The following is a 26,526-nucleotide window of genomic DNA, read 5'->3' as shown; positions in this document are numbered from 1 at the left end:
AGCTTAGGCTTGTTTGTGTTGGAGTCAGTCTTTCTATTTCACCATGACTTTCTGTCTGTCAGCTTCCTCTCTAAGTTTAAATCATACAAGGCAACATTAACATTTCCCTCTGTGGGGAGAGATGTTTTGCTTCAAGTGGAAAAAATGGATGAGATTTCCTGTATCCTCATTAGCAACTTGGCGTATAGTTCGAAATCTGCCCTTCCTAAGGTGAGATACCATCAGAAGAACCTCTGTGCTTTCAACTATAGCCTCGCAGCGCATGCAACTTGTCAGTGAATTTGGCTTTCATGTATGCATCTTTAATCTCCGTGCATAGGTACTTATGTATGAAATGAATTCTAGTAGCAACCAACTGTATCCCACGTGCACACACACAAAGGAATCTGAGCCAGATCTTGCAGTGCCTCCTGCAGCTAAGTTCCTACAGCAGTTTAAGCCAGCCTCACTCCTGGCTGCTGTGGGCCTGGACACTTCCTAATTCCGGTGGCTCCAGCATTCATCAAGCCCCTCAGAAGGCTCCTTCAGAGGATGAAGTTAGAAAAAAAAGGTCAGTGTTGTGTTTTGTTTTGTTTTGTTTTGTTTTTTCCTGACAGAATAAGGTGGGTCACAGAAGTGTTTGGCAAGCAACGGAGCAAGAGCCCCAGGTGGTGCTCTGAGCCCCCCAGGAAGGAGAGGTCAGTCGTGCTCCCTTTTTAGCAGCTGTTAGATAGGGTGGACCAACCTCATGTGGCTTCACCCAAAACTCCTCTTGAATTCAGCTGTTTTTGCCTGATGTTTGAAATTGCACAACCAAGTCCTTTGCTGATGCTAAATAATGTGTGTGATGCCTCTGTTTTCCGGGCATGGCTTTGATCACTTAAAGCATCCGTTAATGAGGAGAAACAGTGATTTCTTGCTTGGGTGAGAGGTGGTTGCCCATGGCTACTTTGGTTTCCAGGTGTGGGCTACTGTGGCAACAAGAAAGGGGAGGGATAGCATTGCCTTCTGGCTGTAACTCTTTAGTTCCAGTTTCACTGGGTCAGAACCATGCTGTCCGAAGTGGGTGTAAGGAAACCTGAACCTATTTCATGGCAATTTGTGTGGAATGAAACTTCCCTTTACAATGTCCTGGTTCTACTGAAGACGGACTATAAACTTTGCATCTGGAAATTCGGGGTTCAGACCCAAGCTGAGGATATTTGGGGGCTTGAATGTTGGTTTAGGTCTCCAGCTTTTCAGATTATAGACAGGATTCTTGCCGCAAGATCTGGGTGCCGCTGGCTAGACATGGTTTGGCTCTTCTGTTTCCTTTCTATAAGCCAGATTGTACCAAAAGGCTCTTCAAGCCACTCAATAACATTTTTCCGTATGGTTTTCATGACGTTAAGCAGTTGGACAAGAGCTCTGACACAGTATGTAGCTTTCTCTGTTCATCCATGAGAGAAAATGGATACTCAAAGGTCATCCCTGCTAAGAATATAGTCATCACGCAAATGTTGTTGTTGTTTTTTAAATTCGTCACTACTCAGCTCAGAAATGGACCCACATTTGCAGAAATTAAGTATTTTGGAAAGAGAAAAAGAGGACATTTTAAAATGAAAATAGCAAAAATGAGCTAGTTTGTAAATGGCAGCGACTGTTGTACTAAGAGCCTAAGAAATGTCCGTCTCAGCTAGCACTGCCTGTGAAGAAAACGTTCCTAGACAGCCTCGCCTGCGGGTGCCAGGACGTTGTCTCAGTCAAGTTCCCCTCGCTGTGGCTGAGGCCAAGCTCCTCGCCACCTTCCTCATCTGCCCGCTGGCATTTTGCACAGGAGCCGAGGCTCTCCACAGCCGTCCTGACGGACACCAGGCCCCAGGAAACTCCACCTTAAACACCAACAACTGCACACCAGTGCTCAGGAGGCTGCTGCCGCCGCTGCTCCAGCTTATGCCAGGAAATGTTTTTTTCATCCTGAAGAGTCCAAACTCCTGAGGGAAGAAATGTGGTTTATTACATACTTGTCCTGTTTCTTCAAGGCTGGACTGTGCCGTGCATGAAAAATTTTTTGGAAAACAGGCTCAGAAAGGATGACTTAACAAGTAAGTGTTGTACTCTGCCAGACCAATGGATTGCCTGTTTCTTTGGGATTGACGGTAGCACAGTTTGGGTATTAGTAGTGGAAATTCCCTCTTATGCTGCGTCGGCTGAGGAGCCTGGGGCTGTCAGTCAGTGTTAAGATTCAAGTGTGTTTTTCCAGGACAAGACTTCTGTCTTGTCATGCTGTCATGCCTGTGCTGTTACGCTGCAAAAAGGCAGCACACTCTTCCTGTGAAGAACGAAACCCCAGTGATACGTGTGGGGCCAACATCCCAAGCCCTCAGCACACGTTTGCTTGCTGATGGGGGGCTTGGGCACAGTGAATGCGAACAGCAGCGTGTGAGGGAAGGGCAGGGGTCTAAAAACACCAAACCCCCTCAGCGTGGCTGCCAAGAAGGGGCACGGCGGTGCCACGGGACCACCTTTGGGAGCCCCTTCCCCTCGCTAACCCACGTACAGCGGCGCTGAGCACCACAACGGCCGCCTCCCCGGCCCCAGCCCCTTCCCCTTCTCCCCACGGCGGCCGGGGCTGAGGGGGGGGACCCCCGCCGCCGCCACAGGCGCTGCGGCCCGCGGGCAGGCCGCGCCGCTCCCCTCACAGCCCGGCGGGGCGGAGCGGGGCCGGGGGCCGGGCGGCGCCTCCCCGCGCTGGGCTCCGCGGGCGGCTCTGCCCCGCGGGCGGCCGAGGGGCGGGCGGCCGGGCGGGGCGGGCCGCGGGCCCTATAAACGCCGGGCGCCGCCGCCGCCGCTCCGGCCGAGCGGTGCTGTGAGGGGGCGGCCGCGGCGGGACCGGGCTGGGTGCTCCGAGGGGAGGTGAGCGGCGGGGGGAGGCCGGCGGGGGCCGGCAGCGCTGCCCCGGAGGGCGAGGAGGAGGAGGAGGAGGAGGAAGGAGGCGGCTGTGCAGGGGGAGAGCGGGGTTCCCCGCGCCAAGCCGGGCGTTGTGCGGGCTGCCCAGGGGCTGGGTGCTGTTTTTCCTGGTACCCGCTTCCATAAGTTTCCTAGCGCCAGCTGCGCGGTGGGGGGGAATTGTTATTATTTTAATTTCTCTGAGAGCGAAGAGTTTTTGTGCTTTTTTCCCGCTGGGCGTGCAAGAAGTGAGCTGAGCCCGGCTTGGGGCGCCGGGAGCCGCTCCGAGCTCCTCCGGCAGCGGCTGCATCCCTGCTCCATCCTCCTCCTCCTCCTCCCGGAGGGGGCTTGCTCTCCTCCGACCGAGGAACGGGAATCAGAGCGCCCGAAACCCGACAGAGGAACGCGGGACGAGGATTTGCGGCCGTTGCGGTTTGGGGGTGAGGAGGGGTGTAAGTCCTTTCGTTAAAGCAGGCTTTAGCCAGCGCTGGTGGCACCAGACGTGCGCCGAAGCAGGCGGGAGCTTAGCCGGGGCTGGCTCGGCTCTGCTCCGGGTGGCGAGGGAGCGCGCTGCGGGTCCTCGCTTCTGGGGGGACGCGGGAGCGGTCAGCACGCTGAGCAGGGAGACTTTTGTGTCTCGTTTAAAATGGTGTTCGGTGCCTTGGCTCGATGTCCTCCCGTAGAAATAAAACCTCTGGCGACACCAGTGCGCCAGCCGGTAATGTTAAAAGAAAGCGCCAGGTTTCTCTTTTAAAACTCGGGAGCACCTACCTGTGGAATAGGGGCCTCAGACAATGATTTCTTTTCCCCTTTCCCATGCCTGCATGTCGTTCTGAAACGTGGCTTGGTTTTCGTGGTTTTAATTGCATTCTTGGGCAACTTCCTGAAAGAGAAACCTGGTAGGCTGACTCTTTTACGCTGCACTGAAAAATGACTTCCTCCTCTGCCTTGACTTTCTCTTGTGCGAGCATTTAGTTACGTCTCACCCCCTGGTCTTCCCAGGAATTCATTAGGAACCAATTTTCACAGTGACTGTTCATAAACCGTATGTAGGTGTAGCAGCTGCACTGCTGTGTGGTTTGGAGCAGGGGAGAAGCTGCAGAGACGCTCGAGCGATGCGAAAAGCAGCCGCATGCCTGCCAAGCAATCGGGTGAGTCCCTAAAATGTGTGAGGTGAGCACCGATGCAAGTAAAGAGGCAGGATGAATAAGCAGAGGAGTTCAAATATGTGTAAGATGCGCTAGCTTGGAGTTCTGGCGTTTTGTGGCGTGTGACTAAACCTGTGAGAGCAGCAGCTGTCTGGCACAGGAGTAAACTTTGTGTAATGACTGCTGGTCCACTGGGCCTTTAAAACTGTGGGCACGCTGTATGTTGGGCGATCTGTCAGCACATTTTGCCTGAGCGGTTAAGATGCTGAAAAGCTGCTTCTCTGGAAGTTGCTCTTGCTTGTGCTACCTGTGTCTGGGTGTTACAAAAACTCTCCTTCAGAGGGTGGTGATGTGACCATCATTACAGAGCAGTCTGTGTGTAGCTCTAGGTACCTTGTGTAGGAGATGGTATAAACTCTTGTCAGTACCAAAAAACAGGAATCTGCGGTGGATTTCGTCTAAAGGTGCACACAGAAGTGCTGAAGCTTCTGTTTGGTGTTGTCAATGACAACAGGGAAACTAGCACGTCTTTGAGGCATGCAGAGACTTTCAGTGTGAGTCGCTCCGTTGTCAGTTCCAGTCCTAAAGCTCCTCAGCAAGTATGCTGTTAGGCAGAAAAAATGTCAAATAGCAAAGCCAGTATGTTGCACTAGGCACTTTTAGACTGTATTAGAGTGTATGCATATAGATGCATCAAAATACCTACCTCTCCTTATTGCCAGGAATTAAAATGGAGATGTATGTAAATTGCATACCTCTGCAGTAAGGGAACAGTCTGGAGGGAGCTGAAGCTGTGTTTCTGTTGCTTCAGAGGTGGTGCGTGCAGTGTCTGCTCAGCTTGTGCAGCCGGTCACGGCTTTTGATCCTTGCTAGGCAACTGCAGTGCTCGTGATTGAAGAAGCTGAGGCTTGCTGGAAGCTCTTCCCTGGAACCTCAGGTCAGGGTTGCCTGGACAGCTTGAATTGCTTAATCGCAAGCAGCATGCCTTTATACCATTAGTTAGGGGGAAATCCAGCCTAATCGACAAAGACTTCCAGTTAGCTGGCCTGTTAACCAGATTCTGTTACTCTTTAGTGCCAAAGATTTTATACATGGGAAGACAGGAAAAAGACGGATTAATCATCACTAATCTGTAAACTGTTGCTGGATACAGTCATCCTTGTGTGTCTCTGGGCATCCTCCCTGTCACCCGTGGCATTCTTACAAATCATGTTTTACAGCAAAGGTTTGCCAGCCTGGAAGTACAGTGTCATTCAGAGTACCTCTATTAACCATAAGCAGCTTGTGAATAAGTGGAGTGATTTAAGAATTGCCCTTTCTTTTTAGTTTTGGAGAGCAGGTAGCATAGAATAGCCTGTCTCCTTCAATGAACTTTAAGGTTAACACTCTAATTTAGAGAATTATGAAAATACAAAGTTACCTTAAAGTGAATGGCTGGTAGGCATGAAAACAGGAGAAAGCTGAATGTGTTCAACCAGGTATGTGTTCAGGTGAGTCCCCTCTGTGACGGCTAAAACGATGGGGTGGGAGGAGACAAAGATAAAAATAAAGGTGATCACATCCTACAGCTACACAGATGTTTAGGCTGGTGTGCTATGGAAAGAAGCTGTCCTGTGCCCCGTTCCTTCATGTTTTAGTACCAATGTGGTTCACAGCTCAACTGCATGGGTACTTGTGCCAGCACACAGGGGAGGTGCTGCTGAAGTAGGAGCCAGTGACCGTGGACAGGAAGAGGATGGGACAAATCTAGTGATAATTCTAGTTTGAACCACAGTTTCTTGAGTTACTATGGCCTTAAGATACTTAGATGCTATGTGAAATACTTTATCCTTTAGCACCTCTTTGTGAGCAGTGTCTGCAGAAACGCAAGTCTTGGTACCTGTTTTACTGTAATTGTCCATGGTCCAGTGTTCACCTTTAATAGCCAGAAAGATGCTTTTGCTTATAGTTTCAGAATGAAACTGGGAGGTAACTCATGCTGGTGTCTGGTAACTATGCCACATAGTGGTTTAAATACAAAAAGATACTCATCTTGTGAGGTGATTTCCTGAAGGTGGAGATCTCAGTCTTGCTGACCGTACTCCACAGTGTGATGTAAACCATGTGCTGCAGGCGGCTTCCTGTTCTCTTCTTCCTGGGCTTTAGAAACAGCAGCCTAAGGTTTAACTTTTTTACTATCTTGTGATCGTGAGAGCATCTATGGAGGCCATCAAGATTCATCATCTTGATCTTCATCACCAGCAAGTTCTGAACTGAAGACCCCAGCGCAAGGCTGTGCATGTGCAGTGGCCGCAGCGTGCAGGTACAAGCTGTCTGTCTGGGAGATACCTGTCAGTGGCAGACTGTCAGCTGGAGTTGTGAGTTATACAGGAGTCTCCAGAAGCATTACTGGGATTTGTTGGTACATCTTAACCTCTTAGGTAGACTGATGTGCAGATAATAAGAATTTATGTTCATCAGCTATGTAGCTTTGACCAAGCTTTTTCTTCTTAAATGCTTTTCTTATTTAACAGCTTGAACTTTTAACACCTATTCCTGCAGAATGGCACATTGTGCTATTTATTGATGGTTCTCACTGGTCCTGAGACAGCTGTGTCATCTGATATGAACTGCAAGCTTCAGCTGGCCAAAGGTTGTGTTTTTGTATTTTTTGTATTTTTATTTTTTTTAATAGGAGGGAGTTTTTTTTATTGGCTCTGACATGTTAAAGGTACAAAACCAAGAGTAGAACTAACTTTAGCTTTATATCTTCCATTCAGTTTTCTTAAGGATGCGAAGTAAGGAGCTATCTAAGACTTCATATGTACAAGTTGGTGGCTTTGTCTTTTAGCTACGTCTCAGTCTCGCAATAGACCTTCATGCTGGAGAAGTAGTTCGCATAGCTTTCTCAGCAGTGAAGCAAGCTCGAGGCCTCCAGCTGCTCTGGCAGCTCAGCTTAAGAGGCTGCTTGTCCTAGCTAATTGCCTACTTCCTCTGCTGAGGTTTGTCATCTGCGTTACAGAAATAGCGATGGGCTGCGTGGAGGCTTCTCAGCTAGCGCAGCTCACAGCCCAGCCTACGAACTCCAATCTGAACTGAATCAGATGGTTTAATATACTGGGTCATGATCTCTTCTTGCAAGACTCTTGTACATAGTTCATATTCAGTTCTTTTTTTTCCTATGGAAATTCAGGTCTTGCCTTTCCAGAAACCTGTGGTAAGCCAGTGGGATTAATCAGGAATGAGGTCAGATTAATGAAAAGAGCATGTTTTCTCAAACATAAGTCTTCTGAATAGCTTTTGATTCTCTTATTAACTGGTTAATGTCAGTCTTCTCGCAGATGACTGCGGAGGGCACAGCTGGGGCTCCCAGCACAATGGCTCATTCCTGCCTCCTTACTAGATGTGACTCCTGCAGCCCTACAGCACCAGTGGTTTCTGGCATTTGTAGTTGGCTGGTTCTGCTTCTAAAGCTGGGGGGGGGGGGGGGGATTGAAGGGGAAGATGAATATGAGTAAACCTATGTGCTGCAAAAAAAATGTAAATATCCCTAATGTAACTAAGACTATGATAACTTTAAGCTAGCTTTGAAATGTCTGAGAAATGGCAAATAGAAACTAGTATCTGATGTTTCCATGAGCTTAAGTCTGAGTCAGCGAAGCTGTCCTAGATTTAAGAAGTCGAGCTGGTTTTAATCTTGAATTTTAAGAGCTTTTATCCTTGGTTAAATTACATCTTTAGAATTGTACTTATCTAATATTTCAGTTTGGAACAGGGTATCTAAATTAACTTGCAAATAGGAAGTTCTTGATCATGAACATTGTACAATATGATTAATAAATAAACGGCTAGTCTCCTATCACTCCAGTGTTACAACAACAAGCACTGTAAATGGTTAGAACAGTGTTCCTGGTCTCTCAAAGTATTTTGTTGGAAGTCTCATGGCAGTATTCCCTAGACACAAATGCCTCATGTTTAAGGTCTTGGATATCGGCCTGTATAAGTACAAGATCTTTTAAAAGTTCTCATGATGAATAGTGAACACTGGAGTTGTTCCAATTTACTTTTATGGTGAAATAAGTCTATCAAATACAAATGTGTAAGTTCATAAAACTGCTAAGAGTTATTGCCTTTCTTCTACCTCTTGTAGGAGGAAAAAAATAGGTAGAAACTTTAATATTAATAAATGTGTTCTTTTTCTTTTAAAGATCATTTGGAAGATTGAAAGTCTGTCTTTTCACCATTTGGGCATCTCTATTGTGCACATGCTTCAGCTAGATGTCACGTGGCTGATAGATCCTGCCATATCTATTAATTTTTAATTTATTTTCTTAATAAGTTGTGTTATAAAGCTAGACTGAACTGTAGGTTGTAGAATGATAGGAACTGGGCTTGGTAGCATGCTTTTTTAATTGGAAAAATATTTCTTCTGTAAACTAAACCTAAAACATGTAGAATCTGAAGGCAACTTCTTGTTTATTCTGGTATATAACAACTCTCGAGCCATGTCAAAGCTCTAGTGAAATTTTAGTGCAGCAGAGCGCTTGTCACTGGCCAGCAGAAGAAAATTCTCCCTGGGGGAGAAGGAACAACTTTCCTTTTGCTCTGCAGGTGTGTGGAGGTGTGAGAGTCCTGATGTCAGAGGAGCCCTGTAGCAAGTGGAAAAGAGTAAGGGTACTTCTTTTCCTCCTCGAAGAGCATGAAAGGGAAACAAGGTCAAATACTCTAGCAGAGGCAGGCGTTAACATAAAGGTGGTGGTGGGGAAACAGGGTTGGTAAGACACCAGCCATTGTTAATCCCACACCTTGAGGAGTTATTTCACAAATCTGTACTTACATAGTCCATTATCAAAGAGTTAATATCCTGTGCCTTATTAATGGGAACTTACACTCCCGTAGGCTTGTCTTTGGTTCTTAATGAGCCTGTGCTCGCATAGCAAGCGTTATTAATGCACAGTGAAAGTAGGAGCTGTGGTTCCACAAAGCTTTTTCTTCTACAGAAACTCAAATGGGAACCTGGGTTTTGAACCCATTGCTAAGTTTTAGGCAAATACTTAATCAATGAGCCATCAGTCCCTCTACAGGGATAAATCCAGAGCAGTATGGTATAGTCTCACTGCCGTGTTGTGAAACAGTAGTGTGTTGCATCTTTTTTGGAAAACGGGTTCTGCAGCATTAGTCATGATGGGCTGGCTGTCCCATTCTGTTTCTTCATTATGGTAAAATAACCATGTTGCATAAAGAACTGAAGATCAACAAAATAACTTCTTTAATAAAGGGATGCCAGTAAATTAAAAACATAATTCTCCTTAATTCTACTGATACTGTAAGACTTGACGATGGACCTTAGAGGTCATGGAGATTCTTCTTTAAGCACAGGAGTAACACACAGAAACCCTTAAAAGGGTTGCTGAGTCTCCCATAATGAGAGTGCAGGTGAAGTCTGACACTGGTGGTAGCACTGCAAGTTCCCCAAATCACCTCTGTAAGCCGCCTGCCGGATGGCACAAGCGAAGTGTTTGCTTCGTGAAGCGGAGTGTAAGTTGGCTTTTTCAATTGTGCATGGGATGGAAGTAAAAGCAAATGCTACATAAATGCCTATTTATGTTCTCGAAGTCGTGCAGTGTAGCTGTAGGCTGGTTCCAGCTGAACGGTGAAATCTAAAGCTATCTCTGTTCAGTTGTACTGTGCCACGTGAAACGTGGGCTTTGTAAGCCTCTGTGATGTAAATGCTGTCAGAAAATGAGCCTGGCTTATGGACTGCTGGAGACATTAGCTGTGAGGCTGCGGAAAGCCTGAAGTAAAGCTTGACTGTCTGTCCTTCGTGCTGAACTGAAACTCCCAACAAGTGGTGGTCAGGGCTCTTCGTAAAGAGCCATTAAAATCTTTCCGTTCATGTGGGAACTCTGCTTGGCCAAAGAGATGGTTCCTATCTGGGGCCAGCCAGTTTTACAAGTTGGAGCTCCACTGGGAAATTCCCCCTTGGCAGGGGAGGCTGGTTGGATAAAGCTGGGAGGGAGCCATTCCAGATGGAGACAGTCCATCTTGAAACAAACACAAGCAGATGAATGGACTGGGAGAATTAGAAATTGCAGAGAAAGGATTAAGCTTGGAAGAAGAGAGCCTCAGATCCAGTACTGTATTCCATGCCTTTGTGCAAAGCTGACTGCGGTGCCGGAAGTCAGACCAGTATCTTAACGTGCAAAATGTCTGCTGAAATAGAAGTCCTTCCAGCTTATCTTGGTGTACAAAGCATGTTTATCATGGTTTTGGCATTAATTTACTCCTCTTCAGAGCAATGCAAGTACTGAACTGTTTAAAAATGTTTAAAACTTAATCATCCTTTCTGTATAGTGCTCTGTACGTATTAAACCTTTCGGGTATTGAGTAACAGAAATCTGTTTTGTTGTGTTACTCCTCCATGTGACCTGACATGCTGATACACTGTGTGTTTTCATATATTAGGTAGCACTGGAAAGAGTTCAGACAGAAGGAGAGAGCCAGCATTGAGGAATATCAGAAAACCTGGAGAAAGTCAACATTTCAGAGCTCTGGCTTGTCTTGTCTATTGTGCACTGTGGAAGACACACCACCGCTCCTGAACCTGGACTTGCCCACATTCAGGATGTGGGTCCTGTTGCTCTGAGTCCAAAAGCACGTTGAGAAGTAGCTGAAGGCTTTGGAATGTAAGAGGCTTAGGCAGAGGAGGAGTTGCAAACCTCTGTGAGGGGGAGAGGAAAAGCTCACCAGCAGGCTTGAGTTTCTTAACATGTTGCCAAGAGTGCATCTTCTGAAAAAACAAGATCCAGCATGTGACCTTCTCACTGCAACCAGAGAGGTCTCATTGCTTTAGAGAAACAATTGCTGTGTGCTCAGCCAGCTCTTTAAAAGGCTGTTAACAAGTTTGGTTAAGTATTTATTCAGTCCTGCTGTAGAGAGTTGGTTAAATGCCTCAAGTGAAGCACTTTCTTTGAGCTTACATGTCAGCTGAAATAAGACTTTTTAAATTAGTAGTACAGATGGCACTGACAAGGAGACAACATCTCAGACTGAGATGCCCCCAAATATTTGGCCCAGGCAGAATTTCTCTGGGCACCTAGGGGCTCGCTCTGAACTATTTGGGACTTAATAAGTGAGACCTGCAATGTTGCAAGACTCTGCTTTTTGGGTTTACTTTACCTTTAGCTGCACTTGCTGCTGAAGTCCAGTGTCTAAACTTCCTTATGCCTGATGAGTCTTTAAAGAAACTGCAGAATCCATCTTGCAGCTAGAAAAGGGATCCTTGTGGGTTGTACCTTATTGCTGCTGAAGAGATGGTTCAAAATAAATGCTTTGAGATGTCTCGCAGAATGCTAACATGCTGTTGTACTTAGTGCAGTAGGTATAGATATGTGGAAATCTAAGGAAGTTCATTATTTCTTACTTAATTCACTTAAAGTGTTCTTCAGGCTCTTTGGGGCAGGTCTTCTCCAGCTCAGGACTTGAGCTAAAAAATTCCAGATTCAAAACTTATTTTTTCCCCTCTAACCTTGAACCAAACTAACCTCTCCTGTTCTTATTGGGAAAGAGTGCAACAGCCCAGTCTAGCTCTGAAGGTGAAGTCCTTCATAACCTAATTTCTTTCCTGTGGGAGAATCTCTGTGCTCAGTAGCCTTTCACGCCTGGGGCTGACGACAGCTCCTCCCAGCTCCATCAGATGTTTTCCTGTACGCAGATCAAACAGTCAGTATTAATGTGCCTCTGCTTTTGTACCAAGCGTTCTGCAGGTGCAGGCTGGAAGCACGGTGTCCTCTTTGACGTAAATGCTTCCATAATAACTTCAGCCAAAAGCATAAGCTATATATTATGTGGGTGATCTAAATAGTTGAGCATAGTGAGAGCTGAGTGCGCTGCCTAGTATGTGTGAGGGTTAGTGTTTGTAACACCGGCTAGAGGCTGAGGTCATTCGGAGGTTGGTAGCCTGAAGACATTTCATCTGTCATGAAATAATATGAAACTACCAGTGCAGGTGAGACACGTCGTGGTGTTCCTCTTCCTTCCTGAGAGCTGTCTACCTGACTGGACCATTCAGCTAAAACTATGCAGCATCTTCAACCAGGCTTTGCAGTCAGATAGAGGCAGCAATTCCCAATTCAGCGTGGTGAGTAGGAATCAGGATGGTGCTGCTCGGTAAGGCAGAGGGCATGATGAAGTTCTTGGTGAGCTTGCCACAGATGAAGGATCTCCCATACAGCTCAGTGCATGCCATAGTCATCTGCTTTGTTTAGAAACCTGAGCATCAGGGTTAAGAACTGGGTCTGAATGAGGAATGAAATTTATTATTCTCCAGGATACATTTTGTTGGGTCAATGTCAATATTTCTGTGGTCTTCCATTTAGAAGTGTAACCAGTGGGATGCTTTCCTTCCTCGAAGTGCTCGATCTAAAAATTGGGTGGACTGCCTTGGAGAGGGATTTTTCTTGTAGTCCAGCATCTTTCAGAAGCTCACATTCATGTCAATGAATATGTCTGTATGCTTTACTCTTAGCCTGTTAGTTTTGTTTAAAAATGAAATATACATTTATAAGGGTCACAGACAAAGAAATGACTACCTTATATTTCTATTTGTCTTTCTGAAGCCTTAGGTTCAAATCTAACTATTGCTAAGTTTTTAGCTTCAGTTATGAAAGTTTGTTGAAAGCTTGTTGGTATTCTGTGTAGCAGGTCAACTGTTTTCCATCCTACACATCCTACATCCTTTTTAGATTATTTTTTTCCTCCTTGCACTGTGATTAAGCTGTTTCTTTCAGGATATGCAAATGCACTTCGTGTTACTGAACTGCATAAAAGTTGAGTATACTGAAATCCATGCTAGGAGCATTAATATATGAATGCTGCTTCTGCTCAAAGATGAAATTAGCTCCTCAGCTAGCTCTTTAGGTTACACAGTGGGCATGGCAGGGCCGAGCATTGACTGCTCAGTAACTATCTCTGAAAAGCGGTTTTAGTTTTTTCCTGTGCTCAGAATACTGCAGACCTTGTTTCCATTTATTTAGTAGGTATCTGCTAGAGATTGTGCTCTGAAATAGCGACCAGCCCTTCCTAATGGCATAGCAGGAGGGAGAGGTTGGGCAAGCGTGGTGGTTTCTGGGGAAACCAGGCGCAGGAGGCCATCATTTTTTCACTTGGAAAGATAAAAATAAAAATCTGCAGCAGTGGCCTTGAGAGCAGAGTCATGTTACTCTGACAAGGCTTCCCACGTGTCGTGGGGAAATGCACGGCTGCTGGGAGCTGTCACCAGAGAAATAAAAAAATAAATGTGGGACTCAATACATTGTGGTAGCTTAAAGGGAAAGGAAAAATATCTGGCTTCAATTAGGCTTGTGCAGATGCAGCACATAAGTGACAATAAATCATAGCTTTCTTAGTTTCATAGACGTGTCACCCTGGTCTTTGCCCTCGTAATACGCTCTGGGCAATGTCAGGTGTCACGGGTAGGTATGCTCCAAAGGGCCAGCTCCCTCCTGGTTTGCCAGCTGGATCAGGTGGGGCTGCCGCTATCAAAGGCAAGCTCAAAAGCTTGCAAGGGTCGTGTGCTCTGCGGCAATGCGGGGGCTCCATCACTGCATGGGACAGGCGGCATTGCACCAGCATTAACTGTTTGCTTGATCATGAGTACACCTACTAAGAAGCTCTAGTATTTTTGTCTCGTTTGCTTTTGCCAAGGTCCTACATAAAGGTAAAAGTCTGATTATACTGGAATCAAGAATTTTTTGTAATTATCAATTGGGCTTCCTGGTAGGTTTTGGTGGCTTGCTGGCCATCTCTTTTCTATCTTCTCTGAGTGGCAAGCTCAGAGATGATGCTTCCCGCGAGGCAGCTCTGTCTGTGCAGCTGCTGTCTGGGAGAGGGAGGCAGCCTTCTCTCTAAGAACGAAACTGGAGATTTCACGTGGTTTGTATATATTTGTATCCAAGAACTCTATGAAGAATGTCTTTTAACATTAAAAAGAAAAGTACAGAGTCATTTTCCTTGTCAAGTTGCCAGTGCTGCCCATGATGGGTTCCTACTGTAGCCAGCAGTGAGGCCCGGGACACACCTGGGAGGTGACCCATGCAAGTGGCTTTGGTGGGCTCGGGCTGCACCTGGGCTTTCTTCCTGCACGTCTGATCGGTCAAGTTCAGTTTAGTTGTTGGAATAGGGTCAAGTCCAGTTTAGTTTTCGGAGTAGGTTTGTGTGTTGCCAGGTGGTGCTGGTATGGGGCTCCTTTGGAAGGAACTGCTCTTCAGGGCCTCCAAAAGTGCTCGGGGGATAGAGGAGGATTAAGTCTGCTAGGGAAGGCTGTTTAATAGCAGGCAGGCTGTTAGCCTTTATAGGACAGCCTTTTCACTTCTGACATAACCTGGATCAGTTGACAGGTGCCTTGCTAACGATGATACATCCCATTTATCAGCAGCTGGGCTGGGGGAGAGATGTTGTGTCTCTGCTCCTTCGTGGTCAGCGTTTGGTTCTTCTGTGCTGCAACAGCAAGCTGGAGGAGGCTCGTTGCGCCTCCTGAAATGGCAAAGAAAATGGAAATGCTGCGTTTGCTTTCAAGTCTTAGCACAGTCAAAGTACATGCTATTAAAAGATGATTAAACGAATCTATAGAAACACCAGCTGGCTTTCTGGTAACCAAGTGCTCCAGCGTGGTCTGAACTTGCAGCGTAGGTAGGCTGTGTGATGGCAGAGCTCCTCGGTGCCTCGTGCCCTTTCTTGCGAGTGGGAGGCGGGCTGCTGAAACGGTGTCAGCTGAGATGCTCTCTGCTGAATAACGAGTCTACACTGGCCTCCAGCTCCGGGGTGGTTTAAGCCAGAAGAGTGAGTGCGTACTGATGATCAGAAGGCTCAGGTGGAGGAGAGGCCTATTTTTAGGTTTTACATGTGGTATGCAAATGGCTCTTTAATCAGCTGTATGCTTTCTGCAGCCTGTTTAGCCCTCTGTGAGCTGGGCTGCTTGTTGACTCATCGGTGTGTCTGGAAGACTAACACCAAAGTGCTCAGCTGAGGAACCGGCTCCCTTCTTGGTCTGAAAATGGAAGCCCATACTCTTGAACGGTGAAACTTTAAAGTCTTTGAAATGTAGCTGAACTTCTGAAGGATGAGTGAGAGGGCCTGATTTCATGGAAAAGGTTATTGCATGGCTATTTCTTTAAGTACTTGTTTGCCCTAACAAAAAGGGGATTGAATACACGTCCATGAGGAGGAAATAGAGCCTAGTAGGTAAATATTACACAGTGTTCAGGATTTGGGCTTGGTTCTCTAATCAGATGCTGAGAGGTCCTGAACAAATTGTTGCTGCTGCTTGTGCCCCAGTTTCTATGGTGTCGTGGGGGTAACAGTGCTGACTTCTGGAAAGCCTTGGGATCTGCAGGTGAAGAATGGCCCCACTTCGAATACAAACTTCCTTCTGCCCCCATGAGCTGCTTAATTTCCTTACGCAGATAAGTAAAGGCTAAAATCCAAACTGAACCTTGCGTTTTACAATCTGCATCTTCCTCCTGTTACCCATCATGAAAAATGCTAATTATGCAGCTAACTTTTGTTATTCTAGGCAGGTGTAAATTCCCACAACAGAAGGCCTGTTTGCATATGTACACGTGCTGCTTCTGTTAACTGCAGAAAATGATCTATGAAATATTCTAGTTTGTTGTATCTTGACGGGTGAGGACCATACCACACTTCTCAGCACTAACTTATCCTCCAGCTCAGTTTATCTGCAACATAAAACTGACAGAGCTTGGTAGGGGGGCGGCAGTGGGTGTCTCCCAACCTGGTGCCTGGTGGGTTTTGTCCTGCTGCCTAGTCACTGATAGCTAGCTGTTCGTGGTTGTCTCTGCTTCTGGAAGTCCCTAGACCTGAAGTACTGCTGGCAGTAAAACGCAGGTGTGAGTCCTGCTGTGAGAGGGCTGAGTGGTGCATGGAGCACATGCAGGGTAAATAAAAAGCTGAAATGATGAAAAATGATGTACTCATGAAAGATGACTTAACTTTTCCCCTCTTGTTTTCTTACAGGTTATTTCAAACCAGAAATCATGAACTGGCATTTCCCACTTCTCTTTCTTCTCGGGACTTTAACATCTGTGTGTTCCCAGTTCAGCTTTTATCCTCTGGAGGAACTTAGCTCCGATGTTGGAATCCAGGTCTTCAATCAGATAGTGAAAGCTAAGCCTCAGGACAATGTAGTAGTTTCTCCTCATGGGATTGCATCTGTTCTGGGGGTGTTGCAGCTGGGTGCTGATGGCAAGACAAAGAAGCAGCTGACAACTATGATGAGATACAGTGTAAATGGTCAGTGATTCCTAAGGTTCTTCGGGTGTGGTTTGTGTTGTGGTGTTTCTTGTGTGTGTCAGAATCATGCTGTTTTGAGATAATTTTAAAAGTCTGGGAGATTGCATCATAAACATATTAACTTGGTTACTGAAGCAAGAAATGGACATGCTTGAAGTTAATTGGCAACTCACGTATGGGCATCTACATATTCTTGAACTGGCTTATTAGCAGCTTTGTTCATGATTTCATGGCCCTGGCCAGACCTGCCCTCATCTTTGCAAAGTGGTCTCCCAGAACACTGTGAGTGGAGGTCCAGTGCCAGCCCTGTGCAGGAAGGCTGCACTACCCCTTTTAGGCTGTACTGAACAACCCTGAATGTATGACTTCTGAGACAACAGCGCAATAGATGACTTCTCATTGTCATGTTAAAACCAGTGCAAATTCTAACCATGCAATTGATACTTTGACTTTATTCTTCAGCTTTGTTCACTCATGTTTCTGCTGTCAGGATCCCTAAGTCTGTAGTTCTTGTACTGCCTTCTTGAAACAGATGTTTCTGCTTGCCTGTTCCTGACACTGCATGCATGCGTGTTTATATTCCTCTGCCAATCTCTGCCCCTCTAGGGGGTGTAGGCTGAAGGTTCTTGCTGCTTTACTTTGCATGCTGAGTATTTTTGTGAATATTTGCCAGCAAGACTTAACATCTTAGTGCCGGCATTCTGCCTTCCTTCCAGGCATAGGAAGTACTCCAAAAGGTAAGTGCATTTTTAAATCTTGAGCAGCATTGTTGTATAACATGTCTTGTCTTCATTTGCTTTGCTGTTTTGGTTTAAAGTACAGCAAATTGATTTGTCAGCTTAAGATCTAAATGTTTTAGAGTTCCAACCATGGGATAACCAACTTTAGGAACACTTGAATGCTCAAATCATGAGTACTTGCAAAAATTTTGAAGCATTATATCAACTGGTTTTATTTGGCTTGCACACCTCCTAATTCTCTCTGAGACAGAGGTTCTCAAACTTCTCCGAAGGTAGCCAGTACCTTGCTATAGAGACTTGTTGTGGGATGCTACCTGTCTCTTTGCACAGACTTCCTCTGCTCTTGTTCAAGATTGCCTTGCAGTCTTACAATCCTTTGGCAAATATGGCAACTGCTTTGGAAAGGTAATAGTTGGAAAGTATTTAATTTATCTTTAGCTGTCTTTTAATGCAATTTAGCAGCTGGAAGCAAGGAGGAGAGCCAGCATCATGAGACCAGCCAGCTCTCCCCGGACCACCACCAAGTGCTCCGTGGACCACCAGTGGTCCACAGAATACAGTTTGAGAACCTCTGTTATGGTATGTTCTCCAAAAGAATTTGCCCATAATATTGGAGAGTGAACATATACAACTTCATACAAACGGTACTGCTAAAGCATTCATGATATAAACAGCAAAGCCATCTGAGGCTTTTTCTTATATGCAGCTAAGAGAATAACCCGACTAATTCGTTCCCTTCATAGCTCTTCTCTTAAGTTTGTCTACATAGGGAAGTAGTCTGGAATTGTTCCTGCCTAAATTGTATTGGGAAACACAAGGAGCCCTTTAATAACTGCTATAAAAACAGCCACCCGAGCATCCTATCCAATATAAAGGTTGATCGTTATGTTTCTTGACTGGCAATAGCTTCCCTGTGTAGACAAGCGCTTACTCATAAGCTATAACATCAGGGAGAACTGGGTATGATGAACATGACAGTTCTTCCGTGCTGCCATATGCATCCTCTCACATGCAGTGATGGAGCTAGCAAGCACTCAGTATGAGCTGCTTTAAGATCCTAAAGGTCTTGGCTGTAAACACTGGAACCTACACTGCTTTTCTTTTTTCTTTAAAGGCAAGCTCATGTGTTGAGGGATTAACGCTTGTAGCAAATTTAGTTTCCTTAAAGACTATGTCCTGGCCTAAGGCTTGACTTAAGGCTTTACTTGAACCTTGTATAGAAATTGTCATCTTCCTTTATTCTCTAGTAAATGGAGGGGGTGAATGGTGAGAAAATAACTTATGCTTTTTGCTCTGAGGTTTAAGACTACCTGTATAATTCTGTAATCATGTTGGCTCTAAGTGATCAGGCTGAGTTGTCAACTTTTTCTGTCACTGTCACGTAGCTGACAGGTTATATGGGTTTATATACTGTGACTTACATTTTAGAATAGTCTCTTCTGTGGAAGAGTGGTTAGTAATTCCACGCTAGGACTTGAATCCCGATATTTATCCTCAGCATTGTCAATAGCGTTCTGTGCAGACCACTAGGTGAGGAGCAGACATCACAGTGAAAATAATGTATTTGCTGGAAAATGGTAGTCTCTTCCAGATAAGAGATCAGATATGGGTATCTTGGAAGCCCCCTCAGAATGTCTGCTTTGGTCTTTCTCTACACCAGCACTTAGTCTGAGCTTTCGTGTCATTAATAGTTGCATATAAGGTAACTGTTTTGTTTGTCATTTTATTCTAAATTAAACTTGCTGTTCTTTCCAACTAGGAGTTGGTAAAGCGTTAAAGAAGATAAACAGGCTCATAGTCTCAAAAAAGAATAAAGACATTGTTACAATTGCTAATGCAGTATTTGCAAAGAGTGGCTTTAAAATGGAAGTGCCTTTTGTTACAAGGAACAAAGAGGTGTTTCAGTGCAGTGTCAAGAGCGTGGACTTCGAGGACCCAAATGCAGCGTGTGATTCCATCAACCAGTGGGTGAAAAATGAAACAAGGGGTGAGTATTAGCGAGTGTTTTCTGTGCATGAGCATGGCGTCTGAGACCTCTCAGTTGTGGCTGGAAATACTGGAGAAAGATAAGGGAGGGAGAGAAAGCTCTGCCTTGCAGTTGAATACTGTCCTTAAGCTGTCGTGTGTAATGCTTTGAGCCTGTGGGCTGGTCATCTGCAGTCCCACTACTCTAGCAGATGTCTGCCTGGTGGCCTCGACAGGGGTGGGTGTCTGTGTGCATGTGTGTACGTGAGCCCATCTGTCTGTGCATTCAGGGAGCTTCTACTGCTCTCTGCCTTCATTCAACCTGCAAGAGATCCAAGCAGTGTTCTTCTGGAGCTAGGTGTTGTCAGACGTGCTTGCAAAGCAACTCAGAAGCAGGTGACTCAGTAAATCAGACTTCTAAAAGGCTTTAGAGCAGTTCAGCCTTTGCAGTTAGTACCCTAAATCTTTGCAAGATATGTGTCAGTGTTGTTTAGTAGAGTCATATTTAGTAGAAGGCTTTTAATTAACACTGCCTTGATAGAACTACGCATGGTTCAAGCTTGTTGCCATGTAGTTGTCAAACTTAGATATGCTTAGATGTCATATTTTGCAACATAGTCTAGAACTACAGAACTAGAACCATGTTTGGTATCTCGGAGTTAAATCCATTGCCTCCTGGATGTGAGGAGTGTTGCTAATGATGTTGGATGTGACATTTGTGGAGCAAGGCTGTCAAATTTTCTCTACCATGCCGTCAGCTTTGTGTAGCGGTGTTACAAGCAGTGTGTGAATGGGGGAAGTGCTTTAGCTGAAACTGTTACCAAGCTTACCTGCTTAGTTTAAATCTTAGATCTGATCACATGCTGAAAAGCATAATGCCCTGTTAGTTATAACATCAGTCTATCGACCAGCTACATATGTTTGCTTTCTAAATATCCCTTGCTTTTTGACGAAGAAAAGAATGCAGCCATTGGTTGCATGAATCTCAAATGTATTACGCAATGAATAGTTGGTGCGTTCACAGATCAAAAGGCTTAAAGGAATATGTGCTTCAGTTTCTTTGCGAACAACTGGCTAGTGTTAACACAGCGAGTACTCAGTCTTTCTTTATTTCTTTAGGTATGATCGATCAAGTTGTAGCTCCAGATGATGTTGATGGTTTAACCAGACTGGTTCTAGTAAATGCCGTGTATTTCAAGGGCTTATGGAAATCACGATTTCGACCTGAAAATACAAAGAAACGTCCATTTTATGGAGCTGATGGGAAGACCTACCAAGTTCCCATGCTGTCCCAATTATCTATCTTCCGCTGTGGTAAGCTCAGTAACCCTCACTACCACGAAATACCCAAGAAGGGTTGTAAAACTTTGCTTCTTTCCTTCAAACCAGAGTTTGCTGTATATGTGGTGTTTAATAGTATTGTTTGTTGTGGCTGATACTGGAGGCTTTGAGTTATGAAAGCATCTTGTACTGGTGAGGTATAGAGGGAAGTTGCTGTTAAAGATATTTAACAGTTGCTTAAGGTCAAACACTCTAACAGAGTACTTGTCTTATCCTCTTGTCTTCAAAAAGAAAAACGAGAAGTACTGAAGTTGAGAACTTTACATATTGTCTAAACCTTGCAGTAGGAAGAATTTTTTTTAAGGGATGAGAATGAAGGAGACATGCCAACAGAAACAGAAACTTGAGGTTTATCTGGTGATGAGCTGTATGTAAAAGATTAGGGTAGAATTAGTCTATATTTCACTGTGTAATAAAGAAATGGGGCTTGTACAGTCAACGGTTCTGGGGGAGCCAGCAGTGTACAGGATTAGTGTGTTGACTGTATTGCTGAAGGTGTGAAGCTGCTTTTCAAATTCAAATTGAGTCACAAGAGAGAAGTAGCCCAGCAGGTTTGGCCTGACTTCTGAGATGCTCAGAGCTGACATATGCAGCTTGATACAGCTAACAGTGTACTTCATAGTTTCAGCTTTCTAAATGTGTGGGGATTTTTGTTGGTCAGAAATTAAGGCTGTGATGAAAGAACATCTTCCATTGTGTCCTTCTCAGAAGAGGGCAGTGCTGTCTGGAACTTGCTTCCTTATGTGCTACTGATAGTATGAGGAATAGGCCTGGAAATGTAACTGCCGATAAATCCAAAAGAGCAGACAAAAAGGACCCACTGATATGCTTTTAAATACCTAATTTTACTGTCAGTAGTGTTCAGCTAATATTAGCTGATTTGTGTTAAAGTAAAGAGCTGTAACTTCATCTTAAAACAACGCATGTATTAGAGAATGTCTAACTTAAGATAGCTGCTTCAAGCGTGATTTGGGGGAAATGGGGAAGCCTACTGTGGTGTATGCTCTAACTGTGGACTTTGGAGGAAGTTCATAACTAAAGACAGGCTTTAGCAAGCCTATCTTCAAAGTTTTTCATTATTCTCTTGATGCTGGTTTAAAAAAAAAAAGCTTCATTACGTTGGTATCAATTCAGAGTAGAAATGTGACTAGGTTAGAAAAGAGCAGAAGTACTCCTTAGTTAAAACTTGTTTTAGGTTGGGCATCTCTGGATATCCTAACAAAGGGCTTCTATCCTTTTGATCTTTAAGAGTTTAAAGATCCATTTTCAAATTTCATAAACAACTTAAGCATCGTTAAATCCCATCACTTGGTTACAAAGATAAAATCTCCTGTTTCATATGTCTCAGTGGTAAGGATTGCAGTATACAGCAGACCAGGAAACTGGTATTTCACTGTTGGAGAGGTTACCATTTGTAACTTCCTTGTAGTGACTTCTGCAACCATTATTTTGATCTGGAGGTCACAGTCTGAGTACCATAATAAAAGGAAATAAACTACAAAACTTGACACAATTCTTGCCTAATAAGTGCAATGCTACTAGTTTTCTAGCAATACAAATTCAGCCAAAGCATGGTCCTGGCAACAAGATTCAATTTCTAATGAAGACTTCAATTTTCAGTTTGAGCTGACAAGTGCAGACTCACATGAAGAAAGGGGAAAGATAAAATCCTATTGCTATCCAAAAACTTTCCCAGAAACCCTGTCTGTAGTTCAAGTTTTCACTTGAAACTCCTGTGGAAAGCCACATGCCAAAAATCTCACAGCAACCAAAGGGAACTTGGAAAAGAGGATTGCTTAAACAGTCTTCCCAGCACTTGCTCTAACTCAGAGATGTTGCTATCTCATTCCTTCTCATCCACTTGGCCTTCTCTGTTACCCCAAAGTGGCTGTTCTCCACTACCTTGAAGGATCTCGTTATGAAGTAGTCTTGTTAAGCAAGTAAATCGAGTAAATGCAACTGACTATTTCAAACAGGAGCTATTTTAATCATTCTCGGAGGAAAAAGAGCTTGTCTACAAGATCTCATCAGTTTAGAAAGATAATGTGCTGCTTTTTTTGCTTTTTGCTTCTCAGTGCTCAGTCAAAACTGCTTGATCTCAGTTGCAGTAAATCTGAGCTGACTCATGGACCTGGTGACTTCTAGCATAGCTGGTTTTCCAGTCTGGGCTGATGAGGCTTGTCTGGGGAAAAAATATAAAGCCTGAATAGGTATCATATGCTTCACAGTATCATCCCAATTGTGCTTTTTGTCAAGCTAGCATCTGTAGAGATGCCATGCCACTTCCTTGAAGAGATGTCTAGCTCGGAGCTAGACAGTCTGTGACTCTAGAATCAGTTTTAAGGTGTGGAGAAAAGCTTTCCTAGCAGACTCTTATAGCAGTAGGTATCTGAAGATAAAATAGAGATTTAAGGCTGTAGGAATTGTCTCATTATCTGTGCTCTTTTTTAGGCACTACAAGTACTCCAAATGAGCTGTGGTATAATATAATTGAACTGCCATACCATGGAGAAATGATAAGCATGTTAATTGCTCTGCCTACGGAAAGCACAACACCACTCTCTGCTATCATTCCCCACATCAGCACGAAGACAATAGGAAGCTGGATGACAACCATGGTAGCAAAAAGAGTGCAAGTTATTTTACCCAAGTAAGTACTCGTATCACACATTTCTCCTTCAAGGAGTGTTTGGGAGGAAATATATGTATTACTCCTCCGATACAGGAGAAACATAGTACTTACGGTAACTTTCCTGCATAATTCTGATATATTCTTTTTTGATTATTCCAATTAGATTTACAGCAGTAGCAGAAACAGACTTAAAGGACCCTCTGAAAGCACTTGGTATTACAGATATGTTTGACGAGTCAAAGGCAAATTTTGCAAAAATAACAAGTAAGTTATTTTTCTGAATCCATTGTGGTCTTTATTCATAGTTTCTGGCACTGAATGAAGTGCTGTCTTACCAATGCAGTTGTCTGTTTTGTCTTGGGTAAGTGTTACCATGACACTGAAGCAAAGTTCTGTCTTGTACCCAGCCGAGCATGGCTTCTTGCTTCTATTGAATACTGCATGTCTTTTCTTTTGCCTTGCATCGCAGCAGTAAATCATGTTGGTGAGCTTTTCAAGTTAAGATTTGATCTTGCAAATCAGGTCTCTTAAGCATTGCCTAAAATCATGGAAAGACAACAATACTTTAGTCCATAATTGAAGATGCAACTGCATTAGTATTTAAGTTTCCCTGAAGTATGTATTTAATATTAATTTAAAACTTAATTTTTCATAAACTGTAGGAAAGGAATGGACTAAATGTCTAGCTTAAACAACTGGACCAAATGAGAGCTCCAAATACCAGTATCTGAAAACGGTGTGTAGACATTTTCAAGCTCATGGCTTTAAAATGTCATCTTATCTCTGTTTTCTGCTTCCATCAAACTTCTAAGCTTCTACAGAGATGTAACAAAAGTTTGCCTTGTGCTTGCTTACCTTAACTGGAAAAACACATTCCTGTTTTAACGAAAGCAAGCTGTCTTGCGAAGTCCTTTCTGCCTCTCAACACTGAGATAAGTGTGAATGTAACTTAAATTCAGATAAAGAAATGACTAGGGGGAAAAAAACACTTTCTAACAGACCATAAAACAATAAAGGCTAGTAAATGGGGAGGAGTGAGGAGTAAGATAGCTTATTCTCTATTATTTTGTAATTGTAGACTTAGTGACTGTATTCAGTAGTGTTCTTAACAGCATCAAGATTTCAGCAGGATTATAGCACCTCTTGTTATTAGCTATGCTAGCGTAGCTGCTAGCTACAAGATACTTCAGGATTTTACTGCTAGTTTTATTGGAAATACTGTTCTTGTTTTTTTCAGGAACAGAAGGTCTTCATGTATCTCATGTTCTGCAGAAAACAAAAATTGAAGTTAGTGAAGATGGAACCAAAGCTTCTGCAGCAACAAGTAAGCATCTCTACTGATATCTAGCAGACTGGAAAACTGCTTTAAAAGGCTATGCCACTAAGCAAAGAGAGCACTTCCTGCAATGGTCTCCAAGTAGACTTACTTAAATATCAACTGATTTGATTTTGTATTATGTAATTTCTTTGGAATATCAACTTGCTGATATTGATCAGAGCATTGGTGTCCTCTAGGAAGTATAAACAGGTTTACCTTTTTCTGGAAAACTTCTTTCTAATAGCTAACACTTTGGTCACTGGTATAAAGTTCCTGGCTATCCAGGTGGCAAAGAGTAAGCTGCTATATCCTTTGTGTATGATAACCCAAGACTTCCTTCCAGCCTTTTGTGGGCCTTGTGTGTGTTGTTTTTTTCTATGCTTCCTATAGGAATAAAATGTGACTTACGCTTCTTGTCTAAGCTGGTAGATTTTAGCTGTTTATCTCTGCCTGTATAAACTCCTAGTATACATCAGGAAACTGCACTTTAATCAAATATATGCTGTTTTATGTTACATGCTTTGTCTAACTTCAAATCTTATCTCTCTTTGCAAGCTGCAATTTTAATAGCCAGGTCATCTCCCCCTTGGTTCATAGTAGACAGGCCATTTGTATTCTTCATCCGGCACAATCCTACAGGTAAGCAGTACTTGTATGCATTTTTCCTTGGAAGTTAAATATGAGCTATGCAACAGACAAAAGAATTCCCAGCTGGGAAAAGTCTGGAGCTACTCAATAGCTGTTGCTTGGGGGTGTGGTTGTGGGGGTTGAGTGGTAATAAAAAAAGAACTATTGGAAGTATAACTACTACAAGTATATTCTTGCCTTTAACAATAGATTATCTTTAGAATACAGCTCAGCACAGGGAAAAGTATTGGCTACCAAGTGAACAAACTGACATGGCAAGTTCATGGGTACAAAAGAACACCATCTTTAACGGTCCTAGTGCCCTGGTGTGGAGAAAAAATAGCTCTATTACTGATAGTGAATTAGTGAATTGGCCCAGTTTTCTGATGGACTGTAAAATTAGCGCAAGGACCAAGGACAGAAACAGGGACTTCAGGGACCTGGGATGTTGGCCTGGCCTGCCATCAACAGATGTGAATGTCCAAATATAAATGGTCGTGGTGTTTTGCAGCGTGAGTTGACTCTTAGAGCAGAGCTGACCTGGTTACTTTCAGTAGCATGTGAACTTCTTGCAGTGCCATGTGGATGATAGATATGCTAGCTACTGGGCAACGAGATACAACTGCCAGCGCTGGCAGCAGTCCCCAGCCCAAGGCTCCGCAGAGCATCAGAAGAACCGTGTGTCTAGAAATGTGAGCCAGCCACCTATCCAAACATATGCTTCTCTGCTGTCTACTCAGAGCTAACAAACTTGGGGGAGGATAGACAAGACTGTGATGAGGCTCGACCATGTTCTGTGGACTGTTATGCTTTCATGGAAAAGTTTAACTATGTTTGCAGACTGTGGTAAATCCTAGTTTTTGTTTCATTCCCTCAGGTACAATCTTGTTTATGGGACAAATAAACAAACCTTGAATGTGGAAAAGACTTTCTTCGAGAAGTAAACAGACTCATATGACACACCCATGTTCTGTTAAATATTTTGTACACTACTCTTTGACTTCACTCAAGAACTAGTTTTAACCACTGACTAGGTTTTGAAACAGGAGTCGATGTAGTTCTGGCTTTGTGGGGAAAAATACAGATTGAAAACTACAGTATTTCTTCAAAATGTCTAAAAGATTCTCTAAACTACTGAATGGTTACCTATGCTAATAAACTTTTGAGCTTTTTCTGTATCTACTAAGAATTTTATGTATGGCTTTTGTGAGAGGATTTTAACAAAGAATGATAAGCGTTTCTATTAATGTTGGTTTCTTCTTGTGTGTGGAAAAGGTCTAATTTTGTAGATACCCCTATCAAGATTACTTTTGGTTGTTGACTATCTTGATACCTGGGTATTCTTGGTAGAAATAGATTAAAAGTTCTAGCAGTTTTTATTTTATATAGTGCATGTATCACTGAGAGTTTTAAAACTAATGTGGTGTTAGATACACATCGCATTGTCCTGTCTTATTGTAATGTAAACTTGTCATTGCTAGTATACACTTTCTATTGGATTTAAATTTTATATTTGTTTTTGTACAAAGGAAAAAAATAAAAATGCATTATGAACAGTCA

The 26,526-nt window shown here is 43.7% G+C and overlaps 1 protein-coding gene across 7 annotated transcripts; it reads left to right on the top strand.

Moving 5' to 3' along the window:
* The first annotated feature begins 2,718 nt into the window (after positions 1 to 2,718).
* On the top strand, positions 2,719 to 26,526 carry SERPINE2 (serpin family E member 2). 7 transcript variants are annotated; one of them, XM_080605037.1, is made up of 11 exons: positions 2,719 to 2,874; positions 16,068 to 16,343; positions 17,060 to 17,080; positions 17,546 to 17,662; positions 18,843 to 19,070; positions 20,168 to 20,362; positions 22,841 to 23,039; positions 23,185 to 23,285; positions 24,259 to 24,345; positions 24,895 to 24,978; positions 25,844 to 26,526. In XM_080605037.1, exons 2-11 carry the CDS (start codon positions 16,088 to 16,090, stop codon positions 25,879 to 25,881), a joined length of 1,326 nt encoding a protein of 441 aa, XP_080461163.1. In that variant the 5' UTR covers positions 2,719 to 2,874; positions 16,068 to 16,087; the 3' UTR covers positions 25,882 to 26,526. The 7 variants fall into 7 exon arrangements, with proteins under 7 accessions (XP_080461163.1, XP_080461166.1, XP_080461165.1 ...); XM_080605036.1 differs by lacking the exon at positions 17,060 to 17,080 and adding an exon at positions 3,961 to 4,058 and having other exon boundaries at positions 2,809 to 2,874; XM_080605038.1 differs by lacking the exon at positions 2,719 to 2,874 and adding an exon at positions 3,170 to 3,347.

The sequence above is a fragment of the Anser brachyrhynchus genome, assembly GCF_964034855.1.
Source record: "Anser brachyrhynchus genome assembly, chromosome: 9".
Classification (NCBI taxonomy): domain Eukaryota; kingdom Metazoa; phylum Chordata; class Aves; order Anseriformes; family Anatidae; genus Anser; species Anser brachyrhynchus.
The sequence above is the reverse complement of the archived record's forward strand: the minus strand, read 5'-3'. Positions and strand labels throughout refer to the sequence as shown.